Below are 21,000 nucleotides of genomic sequence, written 5' to 3'. Positions count from 1 at the left end.
TGGCTTTGGTATCAGGATGATGCTGGCCTCATAAAATGAGTTAGGGAGGATTCCCTCTTTTTCTATTGATTGGAATAGTTTCAGAAGGAATGGTACCAGTTCCTCCTTGTACCTCTGGTAGAATTCGGCTGTGAACCCATCTGGTCCTGGACTCTTTTTGGTTGGTAAGCTATTGATTATTGCCACAATTTCAGATCCTGTTATTGGTCTATTCAGAGATTCAACTTCTTCCTGGTTTAGTCTTGGGAGGGTGTATGTGTCCAGGAATTTATCCATTTCTTCTAGATTTTCTAGTTTATCTGCGTAGAGGTGTTTGTAGTATTCTCTGATGGTAGTTTGTATTTCTGTGGGCATTTAGTGCTATAAATTTCCCTCTATACACTGCTTTGAATGTGTCCCAGAGATTCTGGTATGTTGTGTCTTTGTTCTCGTTGGTTTCAAAGAACATCTTTATTTCTGCCTTCATTTCGTTATGCACCCAATAATCATTCAGGAGCAGGTTGTTCAGTTTCCATGTAGTTGAGCGGTTTTGAGTGAGTTTCTTAATACTGAGTTCTAGTTTGATTGCACTGTGGTCTGAGAGACAGTTTGTTATAATTTCTGTTCTTTTACATTTGCTGAGGAGGGCTTTACTTCCAACTATGTGGTCAATTTTGGAGTAGGTGTGGTATGGTGCTGAAAAAAATGTATATTCTGTTGATTTGGGGTGGAGAGTTCTGTAGATGTCTATTAGGTCCGCTTGGTAGTGTTGGAAGTTCTGGCCAGGGCAATTAGGCAGGAGAAGGAAATAAAGGGTACTCAATTAGGAAAAGAGGAAGTCAAATTGTCCCTCTTTGCAAACGACATGATTGTATATCTAGAAAAACCCATTGTCTCAGCCCAAAATCTCCTTAAGCTGATAAACAACTTCAGCAAAGTCTCAGGATACAAAATCAATGTACAAAAATCACAAGCATTCTTATACACCAATAACAGACAAATAGAGAGCTAAATCATGAGTGAACTCCCATTCACAATTGCTTCAAAGAGAATAAAATACCTAGGAATCCAACTTACAAGGGATTTGAAGGACCTCTTCAAGGAGAACTACAAACCACTGCTCAATGAAATAAAAGAGGATACAAACAAATGGAAGATCATTCCATGCTCATGGGTAGGAAGAATCAATATCGTGAAAATGGCCATACTGCCCAAGGTAATTTATAGATTCAATGCCATCCCCATCAAGCTACCAATGACTTTCTTCACAGAATTGGAAAAAACTACTTTCAAGTTCATATGGAACCAAAAAAGAGCCCGCATCACCAAGTCAATCCTAAACCAAAAGAACAAAGCCGGAGGCATCACACTACCTGACTTCAAACTATACTACAAGGCTACAGTAACCAAAACAGCATGGTACTGGTACCAAAACAGACATACAGATCAATGGAACAGAACAGAGCCGTCAGAAATAACGCCGCATATCTACAACTATCTGATCTTTGACAAACCTGAGAAAAACAAGCAATGGGGAAAGGATTCCCTATTTAATAAATGGTGCTGGGAAAACTGGCTAGCCATATGTAGAAAGCTGAAACTGGATCCCTTCCTTACACCTTATACAAAAATGAATTCAAAATGGGTTAAAGACTTAAATGTTAGACCTAAAACCATAAAAACCCTAGAAGAAAACCTAGGCATTACCATTCAGGACATAGGTATGGGCAAGGACTTCATGTCTAAAACACCAAAAGCAATGGCAACAAAAGCCAAAATTGACAAATGGGATGTAATTAAACTAAAGAGCTTCTGCACAGCAAGAGAAACTACCATCAGAGTGAACAGGCAACCTACAAAATGGGAGAAAACTTTCGCAACCTACTCATCTGACAAAGGGCTAATATCCAGAATCTACAATGAACTCAAACAAATTTACAAGAAAAAAGCAAACAACCCCATCAAAAAGTGGGCAAAGGATATGAACAGACACTTCTCAAAAGAAGACATTTATGCAGCCAAAAGACACATGAAAAAATGCTCATCATCACTGGCCACCAGAGAAATGCAAATCAAAACCACAATGAGATACCATCTCACACCAGTTAGAATGGCAATCATTAAAAAGTCAGGAAACAACAGGTGCTGGAGAGGATGCGGATAAATAGGAACACTTTTACACTGTTGGTAGGACTGTAAACTAGTTCAACCATTGTGGAAGTCAGTGTGGCGATTCCTCAGGGATCTAGAACTAGAAATACCATTTGACCCAGCCATCCCATTACTGGGTATATACCCAAAGGATTATAAATCATGCTGCTATAAAGACACATGCACACGTATGTTTATTGCAGCACTATTCACAATAGCAAAGACTTGGAACCAACCCAAATGTCCATCAATGATAGACTGGATTAAGAAAATGTGGCACATATACACCATGGAATACCATGCAGCCATAAAAAAGGATGAGTTCATGTCCTTTGTAGGGACATGGATGAAATTGGAAATCATCATTCTCAGTAAACTATCACAAGGACAAAAAACCAAACACCACATGTTCTCACTCATAGATGGGAATTGAACAATGAAAACACATGGACACAGGAATGGGAACATCACACTCTGGGGACTGTTGTGGGGTGGGGGGAGTGGGGAGGGATAGCATTAGGAGATATACCTAATGCTAAATGACGAGTTAATGGGTGCAGCACACCAGCATGGCACATGTATACATATGTAACTAACCTGCACATTGTGCACATGTACCCTAAAACTTAAAGTATAATAATAATAATAATAATAATAATAATAATAAAATAAAATAAAATAAAGAAATTTTTATTTTAGGCTGCAAAAACAAAAACAAGCAAACAAACAGCAAATAACTTGAAAACAGGCCTGTCAAATGATGTAAATTCATCCTTTCCAGGGAAGCAGAAGGTAGACTTTACCACAAAGAAAAGATGCTTAGTTAATGGAGTTTAAATTTAAAAGTATAGTTAAATTGAGGGTAATTTCTGAAAATCCTGTTTTATTCACCTCATTGTGGTACCAGTAACTATCCTGAGTCAGTTTACTTTACAGTTAACTATGTCACCTATAACACAATAATCCATTAACAATCTAATACAGTTATTGGATGTGGTCATACTGGAAATTCTTAACCATATAGTTGTCTTGCCAATTTTATTTTAAAACAATGAATTGTCTTAATATAAGTCACTGCATTTCTGTAACATATTAATGAAAGGCACAACTAATCCAGGCAGACTTAACCCTATTCAACAACCAGCTGAAAAAAATACTTTGGTTCTTCAAGGAAAAAATTATGAAAAAAAAGTATTTTATTAGCAGTTGTTAATTTTCACAGTTGTACTCCAACAGCTACATGAAAATATTCCAGAAGAACCAAATTATGTAGCAATTAATGAACATGCGTGACAGAATTTGTGCATTCAACATATCTGGCGGAAAAACTAGTTAAAATGCTAGATAGGACAAATTGGTCTTTAAAATATCAGTTTCCTGTCCTTTAAAAAAAATTACATAGTCTACCAAGAAAATACAAAAACATAAGGCTGTAAGTAAATAAGGGTTGTGTTTAGGCTATTACAGTGCAGGTTGTCCTCAAGGCCACATACATCCTGCTTCACTACTGCTTGCACTCCGCTGGGTTTTGATCTTTCTTTGGTTCATAGTCTGGATCATTTTCCTCATCTTCTTCTTCCCCTTCCTCATCTGCTTCTTTGCCTTCTTCATCATAATAATCATCATCATCTTCAATATCTTCTCCAGTAAAATATAACACTGATCTTGGGATTATATGCTCAGGTAAAAAGTGACCGATTTGGAAGTTTGCAGCATGGATAGCTTCAGCAGCATCATCCAGATCTCCACTCTCAGGAACTTCAGGAGGGGCAAAAAAATTAAAGCAAGAGTCATTGGAAACTGTTTTAGTCACAGTACAAACTGTCCCATGTCCCTTGTGTTTCTGCTTCTTCTTAATGTTTCTCAAAGTGACATCCTTTCTTTTTTTCCAATCTATCTGGCACCCTTTACAACCCATAATTTCTAGTCCATCAAAAGAAAAGGGATCAGAATCATCTGGTTCTGACCTCATCCTATATGTCTTTGTTGGCACTTCATTTGTAAAATATTCACTGGGTTCAAAGTGAAATTCTAAGAGAAAACTCATAGGCTGGCCAGCATCCAAGAACTTCACTTTAATATATTTCAAGTGCTTCAGAATACGTTCATCATGTTCCTGAAGCATATCACTAAGCAAGTCAACACTCTTAAAAATAGTTAACCAAAATTCAGGAATTCCTATGGGCTCTTCTTTTTCTTCATCCTTCTTCTCTTCTTCAATCTTGGCCTTTTCTTTCAACTCCTCCGAAATCTCGTCTTCTTCATCTGGTTTCCATTCGCATTCTTCTTCCGTAGGTTCATAAATTGCATTAATAATCTCAAATCGCTTATCAAATAGAGGCTGATAGAGAACAGCATAGAGAAGTGATAACTTTCAAACCAATCTAAAATATTCAACTTGTGAATAGAAATAAACAAAGAAAAGTAAATTATTAAAATATTGACTCCTAGATTTTAGTAGTAAATAAATTTTTTCCCTGGGTTATCACTCAGTAACATTAGCTTTTGGTTATAAATCAGTTTGAACAAGTATTGTCTCCTTGGGTTCTAGTGGCTTTTACCCAAGCCCATAGGAAAGCAATCTTCCTGATCCAGATTCCCTACTAATAATGCATCCGCAGCACTACTGACTAATGTGATTTAAGATGGCTCATGTGTACGCCCACTTTCAAAAGAGCCTGACCTGAGATAGGGAAACATGGAAGAGACCACCATGGCTGCCCTAGGAAGAATGGGTCAGAAAAGAATGACTTGAAGGAGATAGGATTGATAAAGGGCCCTTGGCACAAGTATCTCGGGCTTAGCTCTCAGAGACTTAGTACTCTCAGCAAATTGGGAACTGGTATAAAAGATATCACAAAGGTGATCTAGTCTAACAGGGGTAGTTCTAAGACTCAGAACATTTAATGGCTTCCTTCTCTGTCTTTAGGGAGTGCTTAAAAGATCTAACCTAGGGATTAAACTATTTTTCCCTTAGGGAATCTCATTTGCCTTTTCCTTCATTATGCAGAGCAGTTCTGCACTCACACACCCCAGCTTCCACCTCCAGATTTTATCCCCACCACCTATGATGACTTGGCAAACAAAGGGCATTCTAGCTACCAGGACTGCCTCTCAGAATTACATATAACATTTCTTTCTCTTACACACAGATAAAAGACAAAATGAAAATAGTTAAAAATCAGTTCAGGTGGTGGAACTATGGGTGATTTTTTTTCTTCTTTCTATTTTCAGTCTTCTCATATTTTATTTGATTATAATACATATTAATGAGCTCTAACATTTCCTGAGCACTGACTCTGGGCCTGGCACTGTGCTAAGCACATTACATATTTTATCTCACTTAATCGTCTTTACAAGTCTGTGAATTTACATACAAGGAAGCTAAAGAAAGTAAGTAACTTCTCAGTGGGCACTCTGTATATGAACCCTGGTCTATCTGACATTAAAGTCAGAACTCTTAACTACTACATTTATTTGGTTGTAAGATATTGAAACTAGAAACTTAATCATGGGTTTATCTTAGGGAATTGGACTGTTATAAAAATGAGAAGATGGCCGAGCACAGTGGCTGATGCCTATAATCCCAGCACTTTGGGAAGCCGGGATGGGAGGATCACTTGAGCTCAGGAGTTTGAGACCAGCCTGGGCAGCATGGCAAAACTCCATCTCTATTGGTTTGCCAGGGGAACCAATCCTGTAATTAGAGGGTTGGAACATTTAGTTCCACCATTCGACCTCCCAGGAGGGGAGAGGGGCTAACAGTTGAGTTAATCACCAATGGCCAGTGATATCATCAATCATGCCTATGTAATGAAGCCTCCATAAAAACCCAAGGGAAGTGGGTTCAGGGAGCCACTGGAGAACTGACTACATAAAGGTGCCTGGAGGGTGGTCTGCCAAGCCCTTCACCCCTTCCCACATGCCTTGCCCTAGGCATCTCTCCATCTGACTGTTCTTCTGTATCCTTTATAAAACCCTTTACAATAAATGGGTAAATATGTTTCCCTGAATTCTGTGAGCCACTTTAACAAATTAATAAAACCTGAGGAGGGGGGTTATGGGAACCCTAATTTATAGCCAGTCAGTCAGGAGTACAGGCTGCAACCTGGGACTTGCAGTTGGCATCTAAAGTGAGAGGGAGTCTTGAGAGGCTGAGCCCTCAACCTGTGAGATCTGACTCTAAGTCTAGGTAGATGTGTCAGACTGAATTTTAGGACCCCTCCCCTCATGTCCAGTGGAAAATTATTTGGTGTATGGGGAAAATAATTCACACGTCCAGTGTCAGAAGTGTTGTATTGAGTAGTGTGTGAAAAACCAAAGGACCAGTTTTTCCAATCTCTTACATCTCCTGAAAAGAAATTTAGATTTTATTTCTCCTAAGCTCCTGGATGATGGATTTTAAGAATGAGACTACCTGCCTTTCCTAGTAGGATAAAGATGGCTTGGGGCCTGATAGCGACTCTCTTAGGGGCTGAATAGATGTACCTTGCAGGGTGAAGTCTCTTGGCATTATTGTGTGTTTGTTTTTTGTTTTTTTGTTTTTTTGAGATGGAGTCTCGCTCTATCACCAGGCTGGAGTGCAGTGGCGTGATCTTAGCTCAACGCAACCTCCACCTCCTGGGTTCAAGTGATTCTCCTGTCTCAGTCTCCCAAGTAGCTGAAAGTACAGGCACACGCCACCATGCCCGGATAATTTTTTTTTTTTTTTTTTTTTTTTTGTAATTTTAGTACAGACAGGGTTTCACCATGCTGGCCAGGCTGGTCTCAAACTCCTGACCTCATAATCTGCCTGCCTTGTCTTCCCAAAGTGCTGGGATTACAGGCATGAGCTACCGTGCCTGTCTTCCTGGAACTATTGTTAACAGCACAGCCAAGCCTCAGAGCAGAAACTTTCATTTCTTTTCATGTAACAATTCTAATTATTATTAAAATTATTATATTATCAAAGGTCTGTTCATCATGTTTAAAAGCAGAAAAAAGTGTCTAAATATTAACAAATGAAATTCAAAGAAATAAAAGTATAATCTATGGAGTAATAAAATATTTCTATGGCAGAAACAATACATGGCCAGTAGTGGTGGCTCATGCCTGTAATCTCAGCATTTTGGCAGGCCAAGGCAGGTGAGTCACTTGGGGTCAGGAGTTTGAGATCAGCCTGGCTAACATGGTGAAACCCCGCCTCTTCTAAAAATACAAAAATTAGCCGGGTATAGTGGTGTATGCCTGTAATCCCAGCTACTCAGGAGGCTGAGGCAGGAGAATTGCTTGAACCTGGTAGACAAAGGTTGCAGTGAGCTGAGATTGCAGCGAGCTGAGATCGCAGCACTCACTGCACTCCAGCCTGGGTGACAGAGTGAGTGAAACTCTGTCTCAAAAAAATAAATAAAAATTAAAAAAAAAATGCCTAATATACGCTCAAGAAGCAAAGTGAGCCCTTCTGTTATTAGGCAAATGGATAAGTACAAGAGAGTGAGTTTCACTGTTGAGAGAATTCCTAAGGAAGGGGCTGTATTATAAGCTCAGGCATTCCGAAGTGGAAGTCCCTGCTCAGAAAGTCATGGGCTATGAATCCTCAGGCCTGGTTCTTCAGCCAAAATTGATGGCTTCCAAGTTAAGGCCTAAGAATATATATGAAATATCGGTGAAATAAGAGCAATGAATCCAGTCCTGGCAAAACAGACAGTGGTGTCTTCTTCGCACTTCACCTCTGCCCAGTGTAAAGGTCTCCTTCAAGGTAGCCATAGCTATAGTACCTCTAGATGCTAGGAGCTCTCTCTTTCTTTAGGACAATGGCTCAGGTATTGAAAAGCTCTTACTTATTGTTGTACTGAAATGTGCCTTCTTTAACTTCTGCTGTTTATCTCTACATCTTGACAGGGGAGAACAAATTTATTCTGCCTGTCATACAAGAGCCTTTTAAATATTTGCAGACAAGGATATGGTATTCCTTTGGTTGACTTTTTTTTCTTCTCTAGGCTAAATGTGATAATTTATGTCAACTATTCCTGATTTCCTGACCCTTACCAACCCATTACTTTTCTTCTAGTTGGTCAAAATCCCCCAAGAATTGTGGTACCTACCACAGAACCCAGTACTTCAGTGTGGTCTGACCACAGCCCACTGCACTAGGACCAGGGCTTGCTATAATCTCTCCTTAATTCCCTTCATGCAGTCAAAGATTGGATTGTTTTTTTCCAGCAGACACATAATGTTGGAAAATATTCAATTTGTGGATAATTAAAGTCCCCAGTCCTTTCATATGAGCAAATGCTGTTCGGGTAATCATCTCCAACCTGAACTTATATGATGGTTTTCTTTTTACCCTAAATATAGAATTCTGCAATTATTTGTGATATATTTCATCTTACTGAGTTAGACAAGAAACTCCAGACTGTCTAGACAATTTTGAATTCTGATTTAGCTCTGTAGCTATACTTTCCAGCTTTGTGTCACCTGTAGGTTTAATAAAAATGCCTTTTAACCTATCGATGCATTGCAAAAGTAAAGCAAACTTTTCTGACATTATTGAAAGTGTAGGCTTGGGTACACGATGCAAAATGACTTCTAAATTAGCTACAGCAATTTATAGACAGCCTTTTTCACTTCTCTCCAACCCACCTGCATGACATGTAATACAAAGCACACAAAAAAGAAAAAGAGTCCTACTTAATGTGGGTAGTGAGCAAGGAAGAAAACAGAAAGAAGTAGTGACATTGCTGGTAGCTCTATCTCTATTCCATCCCTGGTCCCAAGATTGGACATTCTTGTAGTTTTGTCCAGGTATTATCCTTTGGGGATGGAAATGGTTCATAATGTTTTTATAGTTCATCCTAGACCATGGCTCAGCCTTGCCACCCAACTTCCCTGTCCAGGGAGATCAGAAGCAATAGGTGGCTATCAAGGCATCATTTGAATAGAGTGGATATCAAATACAGCATCCTCATCTGTACAGGACTCAGCCTTTGATAGTTCTTGATCTACCCACCAGCAACCATTCCTTCCTCCCACTTGCTTTCACCTCCACAGGATCAGTAAGAGCAAGAAAAGTTCTTCTCCTTCTTGATTTATTTCCTCCTACTTAGACCCAGGCAGAGAAACTGGGGCCTTTTATAACCTTGGTGTTAGGAAAACAAAGCTTACTAATAATATTAAGGAATAGAAGTAATTTTATGTCCAGGGCCTGCTGACCAATATAATGTTTTCTCTGATGCAGTTGACTCTCTGAACCTGAACATATTCTATATAACTTTTACAGCTCCCTTTCCCAAGGGAGATAATCATAACAATAGTCTCTAGGAAATTCCCTTACATGGGCTGATACGTGCTCTCCTTTTTCCTCATGTCCCAAGATCAGATAATCTCAAATTCAACTTTGATAAATGTCCTACACAGTCATCAGAGTGGGAGCTGTAAAGCAAGAGTGGAGGCTAGGACTATATTTAGGAGCTGGCCCTAGGCTTGGGCCTGGATTTCAGCATTGGCTTCTCCACTTACCAGCCATGTGATCTTGGGCAAATTACTTACCTCTCTATTCCTAAGAGTTGGACAAATAAGAATAGAGTTGATGTGATAAGAAGTAATCAAAATAAGTAATACAAACTAGTTAATACAGTCCCTGGCATACAAACAGTGCTCAATAAAATTAGTTATTATTAAATAGCCTTCTAATATATGTGTTCAGATTTCTTTTTCTACTGTTCAATTTCTGTGCTTTGATCTAAAACAATTAAGAAACATGGTAACAGTGTTACTAGATTTTTAGAATCCTAGCATGTAAAAGATCTAATCCAACCCTTCCTTTGGCAGATGATGAAAATGAGGCTCAGGAAGAAAAAAGCAATTTCCTAATGTACACAGTGAGTGAAAGGCAGAGCCAGGACTATAAACTAGGTATCCTGACTCCCAATCCTACCCCTAATTATAGCTGCCTTTTTCTCCCTGAGAAAAGAATCAGGATTAACCAAATGCAGATTTATGTGCTAGTATATTTTATATGTAGGAATGTGATAGTTGTTATGGAATATTTGAAAAAAAATGTATTTATATATGTCATTCTGTATAGAGAAATTATAAAAATTATCTATAAATTAGTATGCATAGCAAATGAAGCTTATGTTCAAAACTCTCACTTCCAACCTCCCTGTTACTCAGCAGCAGGGGATTATGGAAAGAACATAGAATTTGGAACGGAGTGAGCGTGGATTCAAATCCCAATTCCACCACTTACTGCTGGCATGACCTTTATTTAGCAAGTTACTTAGTCCCTTTGAGGCTCAGTTTCTTCATCTGGAAAATGGAGATACTGAAACCTGTTTCAGTGATTTTTGTGGTGCATAGGATATATAGTATGGGAACACAGAGCCTGGTATAAAGAGATGCCCATCACACATTGGCACCCCTCCTTAGATTTGATTCTCACTTTGCTGTTCTGATTTTGGTGCTCTGCTGGAAGCAAGGCACCGCCAGGTGCTAGCTACATGGGAGCCGTATTTGAGAGGAAAGACGGCTGTCTGCTTTGTCATGAGTGGGACAGAAACATGGTTCTTGGAGTTTCCCTCAAGGTCACTTGGGAGCATAATGTTGTTTCCTACAGGACATCAGCTCAGGAAGTATGCCAAGGCCCAGGGTTGCTTACCACAGAGAAATTATCTCAAGATTGTTCAATGTCAGGCCTTGGTATTACTGGCTGGCCTTAGAGCTGTCTGTGCACCAGGCTTACATATCCTAATCCTCCAAATTCTATTATCACCTAACAGCAGCTTTTGGTTTTGGCTCTTGGAGTGTCAACTGCTACAGCCTCCTCTTGGTAAACTTCCTTATGCATTATGTATTTATAAATATTTATTAAGGGAGAGGGGTGGGGGGAGGAAGGAAAAGAAGGAAAGAGGGAAGGAAAGAAAGAAGGAAGGAAGCAAGCTCAATGATACAACAGCGATTGGCCTTTGAGAACCAGGAAATAATATTTTGTGCTCCCTCTCCCTCTCCCTCTCTGTCTCCCTCTCCCTCTCCCCCCTTCTTTCTTCGGTCTCCCTCTACTTCTTTTTTTGGTCTCCCTCTGTTGCCAAGGCTGGACTGTACTGCCGTGATCTCAGCTCGCTGCAACCTCCCTGCCTCGGGCTCCTGTGATTCTCCTGCCTCGGCCTGCCCAGTGCCTGGGATTGCAGGCGCGCGCTGCCGTGCCTGACTGGTTTTTGTATTTTTGGTGGAAATAGGGTTTCGCAGTGTTGACCGGGCTGGTCTCCAGCTCCTGGCCTGGAGTGATTTGCCCGCCTCGGCCTCCCGAGGTGCTGGGATTGCAGATGGAGTCTCGCTCACTCAATGCTCAGTGTTGCCCAGGCTGGAGTGCAGTGGCGTGATCTAGGCTCGCTACAACCTCCACCTCCCAGCCGCCTGCCTTGGCCTCCCAAAGTGCTAAGACTACAGCCTCTGCCCGGCTGCCACCCCATCTAGGAAGTGAGGAGCGTCTCTGCCTGGCCGCCATCCCGTATAGGAAGTGAGGAGCGTCTCTGCCTGGCCGCCCATCGTCTGGGATGTGAGGAGCGCCTCTGCCCCGCCGCCCCGTCTGGGAGGTGAGGAGCGCCTCTGCCCCGCCGCCCCGTCTGGGAGGTGAGGAGCGCCTCTGACCGGCCGCCACCCCGTCTGGGAGGAAGTGAGGAGCGCCTCTGCCCGGCTACCCCATCTGGGAAGTGAGGAGCCCCTCTACCTGGCCGCCCCTTCTGAGAAGTGAGGAGCGCCTCTGCCCGGCCGCCCCTTCTGGGAAGTGAGGAGCGCCTCTGCCCGGCCGCCCCTTCTGGGAGGTGAGGAGCGCCTCTGCCCGGCCGCCCCTTCTGGGAGGTGAGGAGCGCCTCTGCCCGGCCGCCCCTTCTGGGAGGTGAGGAGCGCCTCTGCCCGGCCGCCCCTTCTGGGAGGTGAGGAGCGCCTCTGCCCGGCCGCCCCTTCTGGGAGGTGAGGAGCGCCTCTGCCCGGCCGCCCATCGTCTGGGTTGTGAGGAGCGCCTCTGCCCGGCTGCCCTGTTGGGAGGTGTACCCAACAGCTCCGAAGAGACAGCGACCATCGAGAACGGGCCATGATGACGATGGCGGTTTTGTTGAAAAGAAAAGGGGGAAATTTGGGGAAAAGAAAGAGAGATCAGATTGTTACTGTGTCTGTGTAGAAAGAAGTAGGTGTAGGAGACTCCATTTTGTTCTGTACTAGGAGAAATTCTTCTGCCTTGGGATGCTGTTGATCTATGGCCTTGCCCCCAGTCCCCTGCTCTCTGAAACATGTGCTGTGTCAACTCAGGGTTAAATGGATTAAGGGCGGTGCAAGATGTGCTTTGTTAAACAGATGCTTGAAGGCAGCATGCTGGTTGAGAGTCATCACCACTCCCTAATCTCAAGTACCCAGGGGCACAAACACTGCAGAAGGCCGCAGGGTCCTCTGCCTAGGAAAACCAGAGACCTTTGTTCATGTGTTTATCTGCTGACCTTCTCTCCACTATTATCCTATGACCCTGCCACATCCCCCTCTCTGAGAAACACCCAAGAATCATCAATAAATACTTAAAAAATATATATATATTTTGTTCTGAGAGCTAATCTAGACAATCAGTCTGTAATGGATCTCATCAGAATATGCAAAGTCTTCTTAAAGTGGTAGAATAGATTCTTAGCCAATAAGACTTTTATATCAGTGGTCCCCCAGCCTGGCTGATGATCAGAGTCACTTGGGATGCCTGTAAACATTCAGATTCCTAGACCCCTCCACAGACCTAAGTATTAGAATTTCCAATAGAGCTATACAAGCCCGTTATTTCTTTACATGTACCCCAGGTGCTTTTGTGGCAACCAGCTTCTTTCTGGCCAGCAGACTGGCTTTGGGAACCACAGGTGCACTGCAAGAAGTCTCAAAAGGATTAACATATATAAAGAGCAATGTGTTGGTCAACAGAGGGAATGTGGGGAAAAGGGCACACATGGTACACTGTCTCTTGTGTGCATGGTTCAGGAATGGGGGCTTCCGACACAGTGCCTGAAACATCTAGATCATCTGGAGCAGATTCCTGTTGAGGAGACAGAGGCTCCAGTTGAGCAGAGCCCTACGTTATCAAACATTTGAATAATGTAACTCCCTTTGTCAAAGTTCCTTGTTCATTGAGCAACTTTCAGATGATCTCTCTTCCCATGCAACTGGCCTATAGGGAGAAAAGGGGCAGATCAGGCCAAATGTTTCCCACTGTAAATTAATAAACTGGCATTCTGGTTATATATCAGTCTCTTGTGGATTAGTATGAGTCAGCATCTCTTAGTCTGATCAACTCAGAGGCTCTGTCAAGATCCAGTTTCTGATGCTGTAAAGCTGAGGGCCCAACCCTGGACCTCTGTGTATTCATCAGAATAAATGTGTCCCAGGAAGTCAGCCAGTTAGCCTCTCCTGGAGAAAGGAGGTGAGAAGGAACCCATTTCCCAGGGAAACACAGTATGGAAGACCTTCTTGATGCTTTACTGGGTGCATGAACTGGGGTGAGGTTCTTATAAGAACAGTTCTTTAAAAAACCCTTTCTGTTCTCAAAGGGTTTTCACATATATTAGCTTATTTGATATTCACAACAATCCTGGGAGGTAGGTCAGGCATATATATTATTATTATTACTTCAGAGATGAGGAATCTGAGCACATAGTCACTTACCTAAGATCCAAAGTAATGACACAAGTAGGAGGAGAATCCAAGTCTTTTTACTCTTAGACATTATTCTTTTCACTTCCTCTCTCATTTAACAAAGTAAATACCATAAGCAAAGTAAATACCAGGAGCAATAGAAACACTTGAATGGGATAGTGTGGGACTGTGTTTGCATGTCTTTGTGTTGGGGGCTGGGTTAAGGCTACAGACAGGAAAAGGCAAGTTGACAGCACGGTAGAAGAGAAATCAGACCAGTGGTGGTAATAAGAAAGCATACTCAATTTTTTTCTTAGTTTAGAAAAATGAAGTCTGATTCAGTTTAATTGAACAAATTATTTACTGAGCACCTATTGTGTGCAAGGCCTTGTGTACTAAGTGCTACCAATCGGAGCAAAGTTTAGAAAAGAACATTTTGAAACATGTATTTTGGTGTGAAGAGTGACCCTGAAATCATTTTCCTTCTTTAATCACAGCATCAAAAAATGCAACCCACAACCAGGGTATTTAAGGGAAAATGGGAACGGGGAGAAGCTGATTGTAACTAGAATTCTGGCAGCCCAGACCATTTGGAAATTTGGGCTTGATGACTCTCATTAAGGATGGATGTTCGTGCAAAATTTTGCTGGGCAAATACGAAGGGATGCAGCTTCCTCGACATTTTTCCATCTTTGTATTTTATCTCTTTAAGTCCTTGGTGACTTCACTGTAACAGTTTCCAAAATAAGTCCTGTTTTTTTGTGTCTTGTTAAATTTTTTTTTACAATGGCATGAAAACAAAACGTAGACTCCAGTGGCCCAGAATTTGTGAAAAGGGCAGGTCCCAGGGCTCCTTTTTCTCCTACTCTAAAAGGCTTCAGTGTGATCTACAGCTGAGATGAGGGGTTCCAGCCGGACGTCTGTTAGCGAGCCCACAAACAATGCCCTACAGCTTGCTCCAGTCTTTGCGTTTTGCTAACTGGTTGATCACGTTTTCGCTTTATAAATCTGTACATTCTAGTGTGAGCACTAGCGGGGTAGCAAAAGGAGGGAGAGCTAGCTGCCTGTTCCCCACCCGATGGGTTCATGTCTGGCTGGATCAGCCTCCCACCTCTCTGGCTGATTCATCAGGCTCAGTCTATTCAAACAGATGGAACTTCTATTTAGGTATTTTAATAGCATGTATTTAAGATATCCTATTGAGAATCTGATCTGACAGAGGTTTGATGAAGTGTTAATGTGCTGAGAAACCAGGCTTACTAGGCACATAACTTCATTCCCCAAACCAGATAATTTAAATCAATTTAGTAAGTACTTAACTGAGGGACTACTGTGCACCAGTTTGTGTCTAGCATTGAGTTAAGGGAGCCAGGAAAGAAGCAGAATGCTTGGCACACAAGCCCTTGGAAACTTTTACTCTCTCTGGGGAGAAACAGTACATGGATGGATGCATTTGAAGTTTACAAACATCATTAACTACTGTGTGCAAGGGGTTTGAGAATATAGTCAGAGTAGTGGCCACAATACCTCTTTTATGTCAAGCCTACCTCAAGCAATTCAAAGGCAAATGGCTTTCTATTGTCTCTTGTGATTAGAAAAATGAAATAAAAGGTCTAACATTGAGCAATTCAGTTGGATATACTGCATGCTCTTCAATGCACCAAGTTCCTTTTTGACACCATGTTATTTATTGCTTCTGTTATTGCCCTGACTTTAGGTGATATCCACTCCCCCTATCTGCCGTACTGTTCAATTCTGATCCTTCTTTTTTGATCAAATTTGACCTTTTCCAAAAAGTTTTTGCTCCCAACCTTCAGGCAATCATGATAATGACAATATCTTTCTTTCATAGCCTTTACTGTTAGTACCATGCCCTTTGGATCTTCAATTTAGTAACAGCATATACTGTCTTGTATTGGTCTTGAATCTTGCAGGTTTCTAACACTTGAATATACAACAATACAGTAAGCCCTTTAAGGATAAAGGTCAACTTATATTTGCTCAGTTAATATTTGCTCAGTACCGGCTTCGTACCATATCATAATTGCAGTGAAAACAAATATGTACAAATGAGAAAAGATTCTTACAAGTAGGGCATGGTGGCTCATGCCTGTAATCCCAACACCTCGGGAGGCCGAGGTGGGAAGACTGCTTGAGGCCAGGAGTTCGAGACCAGCCCTAGCAACACCTCATCTCTACAAAAACTACAAACTTAAAAATACATATATCTTGCTCTCAAAGAGCTCACACATTTTGCTACTCTGAAATGGAATGATAATCTCCTTCTGAAAAGCACTTAGCATAGTGCCAGCTACAGAGTAAGTCTTCTCTAAACAAATGCCATTATTAGTTATTATTTCTTTTAGACTAAATGGAAGAGTGGGAAGTGGAAATAAGAACTGAGAAAGGAAGTTGCAACTGTTAAGATGCTTTTGGAGGCAGGTAACAAAAAACTCAAAAGACTTAAACAGTAAAAGAAATTTATTGGTTTTCCTAAATGAAAAAGTCCAGAAGTAGAGTAATGATTGGTTGTGATTCAATGAGGGCTTTGGCTTCATTTCTCTGTGATTCTTTTGGTACTGCTCTCCCCCTGCATTGGCTTTATCCTCAGGCAGGTAGCAAGATGACTACAATAACTGCAGGCTTCACGTTTACACACAACATCCAGAGAAAGAGAGGATTCATCTCTTCTGATGGCTTTCTTAAAAGTAACTTACTTCTTTCATCAAAGCCCCAGCAAATCTCCCTTCTCCTCTCAGTGTACCAACTGAGTCACAAGCTTTTTTTCAACCTATTCCTTGGCTTAAGCTAGGTTCCTGACCCAGGTACAGGTTAGAGGATGTGATTACTATTTCAGTTAGGACTTAAACTGCAATGGCAGTCAACTCCCAAATCTCAGTGGCTATTTAATACAGCTAAAATTTTATTGCTCTCACTACATGCCAGTGTGGGTCAGCAGGGGGCACTCTACCATTATAATCGCCCTAGGATGGAGGCTAATGGAGGCTTCACCTTGACACAGGCTTTAGCAATCATTGCAGCAGAGGAAAGGGGGTCTGGTGAATCACACACTGGCTTTTAAAGGCGTTTGCCTAGAAGTGACATATATCATTTCTATTCACATTTTACTGGCCAAAGCAAGTCACACGGTCACTCCTAACTTCAACAAGCTGGGAAATACAATTCTACAATGTACAAAGGAGAACCAGAATATTTATGAACAGCCCCAATTACTACTGTAATTACCCTTGGCTAAATCAGGACCAACTGTGGATATGACTATAGAGTTAGCTTCTCTTAAAACACATGCACTTCCTTGGTAAGGGGATCCCTTAGTAAAAATCAGATATTATAAGGAAGGAAGCAATAGATGCTAAGTAGGCAAACAATAATGTTTATTATAGAAGTTCTATGAAGGCAAACTGGTTTCAGACATCAAATAGAGAAAGCAAGACCATGAACAGATTGGCAAAGGTTGAGAAGCAGCTACTGTAAGAATGTAGCCACCTAGAGAACTGCACAGCAGAAAGGGTCCAGATGGAAATAGGCAGCAAGGCCAATAGTGCATGCGTTAGTCTCTTTGTTGTTGCACTTCCCAGCCCAGGAGTGGGATCATAAGAAGCAGATCAGGAAGAGTAGAAATGATGAATGATTTGATGGGCTTTGTGGGAGGTCTTGGGTTGTTGAAGGATCAAAGAAGTCAAGGGGTTCTCCAACTGGCAGTAGGACCCAAATCAAATTTGGGCAAAAGTCATATTTTTAAACTAGGATAAGTCCTTGAGAAGGAACCTATAACAGAAACAAAGACTGTGGTAGATGGTACACACAGATGAAATGTTATTCAAATAATGAAAAATGGAGGACAGCAATCTGAAAGAGATAGTTAAACAAAGGCCTTCTGTCCCACAGGGCCTTACAGGTGTTAAAAAACGGTTTCCACGGGAGAAGACAGTGTAAGTTTACATTAGAGCCGTGTTTCTACGCAGGGGAGGCAACACAATTTATAAAAGAAAGAACTCTAAGACCAGGTCCAATGGCTCATGCCTGTAATCCTAGCACTTTGGGAGGCTGAGGTGGGAGGATTGCTTGAGGCCAGCAGTTCAAGGCCAACCTGGCCAACATAGTGAGAACCCATCTCAAAAAAACAAAAAAGAAACAGAGAGAGAAGGAAAAGAAAGGAAAGGAAAAGAAAAGAAGAGAAACTCTAGATCTGCAGTTAAGAAAATCAGGTTTGAGTCCCAGCAGTGACTACAAATAGCTTGAAATGGGTAAATTAGCATAAACTTCTTTCAACTTGTTTCCTTAGCGGAAGAAAAGGGATAAAAATGCTTCCTCTATCTTCCTCAAAGCTTTATGTAAAGATTGAATTAGACAGGTAAGCCTCTTGATAGTCTAAAAAGCCCTAGTGTATGTATGGAATTTTAATACTGAAGTGAGTCAGTGGCAGGGGTTGAGAAGGTTAAGGATATGGGCAAAATGCTATTTCCAATTGAATAGGGCCCAGAGGGAACTACAGAAGTGGAGATAACAGTAGGCTGACAGGTCTCGTCTTGGTCAGTTCTTTTAATTGCAAGGGACAAAAACGCATCTCAAATTGGCCCAAGAATAAAATAAAATGTATTGATTCACATAATAGGAAATCATTGTAAGGTTAAGAATGGCTACAAGTGTGGCAGAATTTAGGAGCTCAAGTGTCATGATAGGAAATCTGTCTCTCTCCACCTCTAGTCTCTGTCTTAGTAATCCTTGTAGAAAAAAAGAGTGGCTTTTTTTTTTTTTCCATTTCAACAAAAACCCTTAGGTAACTTGATTGTCCTGGAGCACATATCCAGTCACTATGATGGGTGTCAATCCTAGCTGAATCACACAGATGGAGAGTGGGGAAGGAATAAAAACTGTGGGGAAGCAAATGAAAACCAAAACCACTCATGTTCACCATAGGAAGTAGGTTTAAGAGGCTTGTTCCGGAAGTGATGATTGCGGAGAAGAGGATACAGGAAAGGAGGAGGGAAGAAAATCAAGGGAGGATCCAAGGCGTAGCCTAGGTAGAGTATCACTCAAGGAGAAAGGCAAGTTTAGAAAAGGACTTACCAAGCTCATTTTGGGGGATGGGGAGGTGGTGTGGAAAGACATCTGTGAGTCAAATAAGGGGAGGGCAGCGAGGACATAGTTAAGAATTCCCAAAGTGGCCCAAAATACTTTTGAGAAATAGTAGCGTAGGAGGGAAAAGCAGCCACTGTCACATTCTTTCAGTTAGTTCTTTGCTTGGTGAGTGTTTTGTTCCCAACTGTTGGTAGGGGCAGGGGAGGAGGTGAGAGGGGTAAGAAGGCTACATCAGTAGGAAGCAGCCAGACACCTAAATGATGCTGGAAACATGGACACAGATGCCCGTAACATTGTGATAATTTTATAGCTTAATGAGTCTCAGTGAAAAAAGCAGCAAAGAAATTATCACTAAATTTACTAGAAGTTACGGCCTGTCAGAAATGTGAAATGTGACTGACATATACCACACGGTAGGTCCTCCCCACCCACACACTAAACAAAAAGGCCCACCCTGTCTTGCCTTTTTTCCACCCTCCTACATACACATAATACCTGCACACAGGCACATAGCAGCAGGAAAAGATTCTCTTGGAACATTGTCAGAATCATTCTTTAGACCTCCCGGGTAGGTCACTACCCTGAAATGAAAAGCTGCCAGCCTCCAATTTTTGAAGCTGGTAGAATAGGGCTGATTAACGCTGACTCCATACTGCACAAATACTGTGAGAGGCAATTTCGCTCTGGATCCATCCTCTCGATGCTAACAACTGCCACCACTACCACCCCTGATATAGGTACAGTTCCAAGCATGTTCAAACAGAAGGGCCTCACCTCCATGCTTAACCAAATGAAGCTATTAGCCCACTGCTGATCCTGTACTTGAAGGCTTGACTACGACAGAGAATTGGAGCATACAGATCACAGTTCCAGATTAAGGCACTAGAAGGCTAGGATGAATCCACTGTATGACTCAGAGACTGAATCCCAGGGAAAAATGTAAAGGGTGACTTAGATAACCTAATTCTTTCCCAGGAGGTGGGGGTGGGGTCTGGAATTCCTGAATTCTTACCTCATATGCATATTTCCTATTACTCTCTCCTCTGTAGTTATTGCCAGGAAATCTCTGGTCACAGACCCTAGAGTTCTGGTATTCTCTGTTGACTCCCACATCCCACAAGAGACATCTTGTACTACTCCCCATTGGATAACAGTAATTATTGCAGATAGTACAGGAAGAAGTATTACTTTAAAAAGAAATAGCACAGAAACATAGAACATATGAGCCAGCAATTCCTAGATACATACTCCCCAAAATTGAAAACAGGTACTCAAACAAATACTTATAGAAACATTCATAGCAGCGCTATCCACAACAGCCAAAATATGGAAACAATCTAAATTCATCAATAGCTGAATGGATAAACAAATGGTGGTATATACATATAATGGGATACTACTCAGCCATAAAAAGGAACAAAATACTGATACATGCTGCAACATGTAAAAACCTCAAAAACATGTAAGTGAAAAAGCCAGACATAAAAGATCACATACCATATGACCCCATTTATGTGGAATATTCATAATAAGTAAACACAGAGACAGAAAGAAGCCTAGTGGTTGCCAAGGGTTGGGGGACAAGGGAGAATGAGGAGTAAATGTTTTACAGATACTGGGTTTTCTTTTGGGGTGATGAAAGTGTTTTGCAACTGAATAGCGGTGGGGGTTACACAATACCATGAATATACTAATTGCCACTGAATTGTTCCCTTTAAAATGGTTAATTTTATGTCAAGTGAATTTCACCACACACACACAAAAAGTGACGGAATACTGATTCAGCTGGCATACACATTTATCCCCCAATACCCTCCTTTCTTTCTACCTGAAGGTGAAGGTGGATCAGGCATTATGAAGCAACAAGCATTTACCAAAGCAAGCTAAGCATAAAGATAAAAGGAATCTGGGTCTTTGATATCATGAAGGCAACCACAGAACCACCATTTTTTATGAAAACAAAACTCCTAGATTTAAAAACAAAACAAACAGCACAATCTTTGTTCTTTACAAATGTCCTCTTTAAAGAGTGATCTTAAGGTAGACTAAGTGAACAAATTAACGTGCAAGTCTTGGGCTAGATGTATTTTTGGTTAAGTGGCTTCACCAGGTACTGGGAAAAAGCCT

At 41.4% G+C, this 21,000-nt stretch overlaps 1 protein-coding gene across 1 annotated transcript; it reads right to left on the bottom strand.

The window, feature by feature from the left end:
* Nucleotides 1-3,515: 3,515 nt before the first annotated feature.
* Nucleotides 3,516-20,017, bottom strand: LOC129032855 (nucleosome assembly protein 1-like 1). Its single transcript, XM_054480832.2, has 2 exons — nucleotides 19,886-20,017; nucleotides 3,516-4,501 (listed from the first exon to the last, which is right to left on the bottom strand). Exons 1-2 carry the CDS (start codon nucleotides 20,015-20,017, stop codon nucleotides 3,635-3,637), a joined length of 999 nt encoding a protein of 332 aa, XP_054336807.1. The 3' UTR covers nucleotides 3,516-3,634.
* Nucleotides 20,018-21,000: the final 983 nt, after the last annotated feature.

Source organism: Pongo pygmaeus, chromosome 2, assembly GCF_028885625.2.
Source record: "Pongo pygmaeus isolate AG05252 chromosome 2, NHGRI_mPonPyg2-v2.0_pri, whole genome shotgun sequence".
NCBI classification, from domain to species: domain Eukaryota; kingdom Metazoa; phylum Chordata; class Mammalia; order Primates; family Hominidae; genus Pongo; species Pongo pygmaeus.
The sequence above is the reverse complement of the archived record's forward strand: the minus strand, read 5'-3'. Positions and strand labels throughout refer to the sequence as shown.